Source organism: Pempheris klunzingeri, chromosome 22 (assembly GCF_042242105.1).
Source record: "Pempheris klunzingeri isolate RE-2024b chromosome 22, fPemKlu1.hap1, whole genome shotgun sequence".
Classification (NCBI taxonomy): domain Eukaryota; kingdom Metazoa; phylum Chordata; class Actinopteri; order Acropomatiformes; family Pempheridae; genus Pempheris; species Pempheris klunzingeri.
In genome coordinates, this window is record NC_092033.1 from 6,717,368 (window position 1) to 6,723,391 (window position 6,024).

At 40.9% G+C, this 6,024-nt stretch overlaps 1 protein-coding gene across 1 annotated transcript; it reads left to right on the plus strand.

The window, feature by feature from the left end:
- Positions 1 to 356: 356 nt before the first annotated feature.
- Positions 357 to 4,979, plus strand: LOC139221970 (ras-related protein Rab-19-like). Its single transcript, XM_070853920.1, has 4 exons — positions 357 to 623; positions 3,057 to 3,240; positions 4,010 to 4,113; positions 4,203 to 4,979. The coding sequence occupies exons 1-4, from the start codon at positions 429 to 431 to the stop codon at positions 4,389 to 4,391; spliced, it is 672 nt and encodes a 223-aa protein (XP_070710021.1). The 5' UTR covers positions 357 to 428; the 3' UTR covers positions 4,392 to 4,979.
- Positions 4,980 to 6,024: the final 1,045 nt, after the last annotated feature.

Sequence of the window (6,024 nt, forward strand, 5' to 3'; positions counted from 1 at the left end):
TGTGCTGTAAATACTTTGCAATGCGTTCACTCTAAATTTTATTTTGAAAATATTAGAGGTAAATGGATCATCTGGCACTTTCAAACCTTTGAAAAGCACAGTTTTGCATCTTTCTCACAACCCTAAACTGGTTTTGCAGGCTACATGTGGATCAACTGAGCTAAATTTACACTGTTGCTGAAACTCTAGTCTGGTGACTAACTGTAGCTTTCCCTAGAAGAAGAAAGTAGAGTAAGACTTTTGATTTTCTTGTTTTTTTTCTAATGAAACTTCTCAACATGACAGCATTTTGGGATCCATTTTCTCTCCTATGACTCAGCCTTTATTGAAGCAAAGAGATAACGCAGCATCTCTTGGCCTCCAAACATTCCAAGTGATCCACAGCGTAGAAGAGAACAACTCCACAGACGCTCCACTGAGCCTCCACCATGCAGACCCCAGGATCTGAACTTGATGACTCCTTTGATTTCCTGTTTAAGATCATCCTCATTGGAGACTCTAACGTAGGGAAGACCTGTGTGGTTCAGAACTTCAGGTCAGGGATTTTCCCTGAGAAACAGCAGAACACCATCGGAGTGGATTTCAGTGTACGAACTGTGGATATCGAGGGGAGGAAAATTAAGGTTGGTGGACATAAACACGGGAATGTTGAGGGACATATATGCATGTGGAGTGTTTTATGGCAAGTGTGTGTTGAGGTGTTGTCAAAAATATCAAGCACAGAACATCAGGTCACCCATATGTGAACCTCTCTGTGTGAGCAGATTCAGAATTTCACTGTCAAAATACAATGTTGTTGTCAGTGAAGCCATCAATAGAGAGGCTAGAATCAGCTTTAATAAGAGTTTCAGAATTGATAGAGTGGAAAAACTACCGTCTAAACTGGGCCGACCAGCATGTGACTGTAGATTAAAGGATCATTTTTTGGTCTTTAGATGGTTTGTATGTGACTGGGAGCTGTCAGGAGACAGAGAACTGTGCTCACAGGAGGCTGTTCAGTCCCTTTTTGTGAGTGTTTTTTTTGTGTTTGTTTTTAACATGTAGCAACAGTAACTAGGAAACTCATCCTCTCATTAAGAGCAATTGTCTAGTTACACAATTAATGTGATTAATCTATTTGGTAATTCATCCACCCATTTTATGTTGCTTATCTGGGTCCAGGTCACGTTAATTTAATTAATTATCTAATTATTGTCATATACTTGTAATAGTAATTTCATATAGAGATAAGTAATTCTTGGCCATTACTACTGGTTTTCCATCTAACTCTCACACTTTGGCCTTGTATGACTGTGAAACAGGTATTGAATTTAACATGGTGAACTCTGCAAAGTCCCAGATTATGAAATGCCCTGATCTTTATCATGGGTGTTGCAGAGTCCACTGGCTCTGACAATGAACGGCTGCACAGCAAAATAACAGGCCTTTTTGGTAAATTATTGAAGTAAAAGTATGCATGAATTGGAAAATGTGTATCTGTCAGAGACACCAAAGGACCAGTCAGTCAGTCAGTCAGTGATGGACTTTTCTTGGTTTGGTGGTAAGTGATACAACAGTGAGAGGTGTCCTGTGGTTACAGTGTCAGTTAGAGTCCAAAAACAAGTCAGACCAGTCAGTCAGCTGCTCACATGAAGTACCCGTCCTTCGGGTTTTTCTACTCTGCTCGTGCTTTTGTGCAGGCAAAAATAAACCTGGAATGACTTCTCTGCACCGTCGTTAAGACAGAAAGGGAACTAAATGATTTAAGTGGATGGTGATTAGTTCCTCATGCACCAAACTGGTCTGAAAACTGGCTAAAAATATAACCTCAGTGTTCATTCATGTAGTTTACACAGCGGTAGTGTATAATGCTGTCAGGTATGAGGTAAAGATGCCCAGAATGGTCAAATAAAGTCACTTTCTGTAGTGATATATCCAAATCTACTGCTATATTTGATCTATATTTGCATCTATCTCACCTAGAGTGTCTGTAGGTTTGTCATAGCCAGGGGGGAGGAACCGTCTGTTACTCAACACACACACACACATAAACACACTTACACAAACTCTATTGTTCTGCAGACAAGCCAGGATAGAAATTCACAGCTTGTTGTCTCATCTCAATAAATGTCATCAACTGGACTTTAATTTAGGAGGAATCATGACCGACAGTGTTTACAGGCAGGATGTCAGCATTTAATAGTGTACAAGCATTTTATCCTCCTGTTTCATCCCTCTGTTCATATGAATCAGTAAATGAAAAATATAAGGTGAACAGCAGGTGTTAAAAGTAACAATAAATTCAATTGCTTGCAAATCTTAAACAGTTCAGGGTTGAAATGAGCCCTTTTGTGTGTTTAACGCCTCGAGCCTGAGGCTGTGTGTTATTCAGCCATTTGATATTTACTTCTCACTTTCTCACTTTTGTATTTCTTGCTGTCTTCAGTCAGTTCACTCACTGCTCTCTTTATGTTTACAATTTCTACATAAAGAGGGAGACAATAAGCAGGAAAAAGCAATGTGGCTGGTACTATATATTTTTACAGGTTTATAACAGAAATGTAATCTAAGCTTTTATTACATGATATTCATGATCTGGTTTTTAAGTTCATCCAGATAGTAAATGTAGACACGGTCCAAACCGTCAGCACAAACAAATCGGTTGAGCTGGTGCGTTTGGATTGGTTGCTATGACAGCTGTTACCATGGTAACATGGTCTATCAGATGCTGAGGGAGTAATCTGCAGAGGGAGACGAAGGAGTCTCAAACACTGTCCTTTGTGTGTGTGTGTGTGTGTGTGTGCCCTTGTATTACATACTTAATGGGGCCAGAAAACTGGGAGAACACCTACATTTAGGGGCCCACAGTGTTTTGTAGATGGACCCCACTAGGAACAACGTTGTTCTGAACTATGTTGCTTTTGACAAAGCTAAAAGTGTAGTAAGTTTGGTGATGGTTAAGGTTGGGGTCAGGGTCAGGGATGGGTTAGTGTTTTTCAGTTACAGAATAGATTGTGTCTATGGGAAGTCCTCACAAAGACAGCAAAACATATAAATGTGTGTGTATGTGTCCATAGATGCAGGTGTGGGACACGGCAGGTCAGGAGCGGTTTCGTACCATCACCCAGAGCTACTACCGCAGCGCCCACGGCGCCATCATTGCCTATGACATCACACGACGCTCGACCTTTGACTCAGTGACTCACTGGATCAAGGAGGTGGAGCTCTATGGAGCAGCCAACGTGGTGCTGGTTCTCATAGGTGAGCGTGGGTGTGACTGCTCACACGTGAGTGCACAAATACAGTGTGTGTATGTATTCAAAGTGAACTGTGCAAGAGGATGGACAAAATAACAAAACAACAAGAGTATGATGGTATCTATGGTGTCAGCAGCCCTGCAGTAAGAGTGTGTCAGAGATATGTAGCCTGAAGTTTGTGTCGTTGCTGTAGTTAATTGGATTATATCATGAACTCCAGAATAGTTTGAGTGTTGAGTGATTATCTCCCCCAGCTGAGGACAGGCATGTACACTGCAATGTGCCTGTCTCAGTGGTCAGGGATCACTTGATGATCATCACACATTGAGTCCCCTGAAGGTTGTTAAAGGTGATAATTTGGACTCTTTTATTAGCATATGTGGCAACTTTTTGCAGCAAAACTTGGAGCTTAATATGAGAAAAATCTATGTTTTGGGTATGTAATAAAAAGATAAACTTGAACCTGTGTGGTGAAACCCCATTGGATTTTTACAATCCTCAAAATCTGTCAAAAAAAACAAAAGAAATCAAATCCAAATCATTTAATCACCACATGCATTCTTCTGGATCCATTCTGTTTCAACAAAATGACTTCAAACACATGGCTGATAGTGTAACACTGCACATATATGTTGGCAGCACTTCTTATGGTACTGTGTGTACCCTTAAGGGTGTTTAAATGTGGGCCATGACATGTAAAATAGATGCATCAGTAATAGTATTTAAGGTCATATTGACGCATTATGTTTACTTTTCTCATTATCTCCATCAAGGTAACAAATGTGACCTGGAGGACGAACGGCGGGTTCAGTTTGAGGAAGCCTGCCGCCTGGCAAATGAGGGGGGCATACTAGCTGCTCTAGAGACTTCTGCAAAGGTGATGGGTGTGGTCAATCACATGACACACAGAGGGGAAGTGCGCTGAAATTGTAATCTAAAGTTTTCTGTCTCCCTCTGTGCGTCCAGGAGAGTCAGAACGTGGAAGAAGCCTTCATGATGATGGCCAGAGAGCTGCTGGCTCGTAACGGTCAAAATGTCCAACAGGGGGATGAAGGGAGCAACAACACACCTCGAGTTCTCCTGCGGGCCAACTCTCGGCCGGTTAATGGCTCCGTGGTTGCTAACACACCATCAGAGAAGAAGTCATGTTGCTGACTCGTATATGGGTTGGACAGGGAAGATGATTTACACCATGAATGCCAAATGAATGGAAAAAGATGGACGAGCAAAAATGGCCTCAAGGCAATTATTGAAAAGTATTGAAAAATCAATTCAGTGTACTTTTCCATGACTTACCTGCCCCGAGAGAATAGTCCAGCTGGTGCTACAAGGAAAAGGAAGTGAAAGCAGGAATGTTTAGTAATGTGAGTCAGACACAGCTGTGATTAGTGTTTGGTAAAGTTTGCACTAACAAAAGCAACCAAAATTTGATAACTGATTATTTATTTACCACAAATGTAAGAACACAAAGCAGTTTTGGATCTGTTGTGTGTTTTCACACTGGAATCATTTATATTTGTGCTGTTTTTTGTCTGCATGCTTCTCTCTGCTGATGCGCCTTTTGAAAAGCTGGGAAAGACTCTGAGTATTTCACCACAAGTGACCTCTTGTGGTGCCTCTATGACGAGCTGCGATCCTCCGCTGATGGGTGAAGCTGCTACAAGCCAGATGACTGTGAATGTTTGTTTCACTTCTATATACATGATGAAGTCTTATGTTGTCATAAATAGCTATAATAGGCTGTGAATTTGCTCTAAACGGATTCTTTAGTTAAGGGTGTCATGCACAAATTCAGGGACAACCACTACGAAGTGCCTCAGTAAAAGACGGGGCCTTCAATAGACCACTTCATTGTGAACACTAGAGGGCACTGTGCTGTTAATCTATAATTGCAGGCTGGTTGCTCTTTGCCTCATACAATGACTACCAGGGTGATTTAAAACATCTGTGACTGCACTAAGATTCAATCAACTATGTTTACATGCACCCCAGTAAACAGGAAACAAGTCAGATCACATTTAAGACTGAACTTTGACTGCTGTGTTGGGAGGAAGTGATCTTGGCAAACCAAGGTAATTGAGCTGACAAGGTTTCCGTCCAGGGTATGATCTTTCTTTGTGTTCAATGCCAAGTTGGCAAGCCTGACTTAAACACCAACCTGGAAGTCATGTAGCTGGACTTATACTGATTGTTGCTTTTCTTACACTGATACAGTTAATCTGCCTTAATGCTTATTGGGTTTAGTGTGGGAACAATCAGTTGTAGCCTTGTCCTTAATCCAAAATGAAATTTCTACCCAGCAATAAATGATATGTGACTATTAAATCATTTTATTCATCTTTAGTTACTTAAGCAATTTGGGACAGAAGTTCTACAGAATCTGGTCTGTCTTTTAGTCTCTCACTGTCAGCAGGAAATCCATTATCCTGGTTGTAAATATGAAATTGGCTGTTGTGTGTTGGTCTCCAGCACACTGGGTGGCGCCAGCTGACAATCAGTGATGACTTTATTTCCAAAAAAAACTAAAACATCATTGACAGAATTCAGTTTCTTAGGTGTGTGAAATGTAAAAAAGCAATGACTGAGTCAAACTTTCCACCATGGTCACTCTTAAGGTCCGTTATCAGGCCGTTTTCATACTTTGGTACATTCATCTATAATTATCAGTCATTACTTGAACCAACAGCATTATAACAGTGAGTCACCGTATGTGCATCTGCAATTCATGTGGTGAGACTGTAGGGAAATAAGTTCAGTATGTTCCATCATGTCTGTCCATCACTCAATA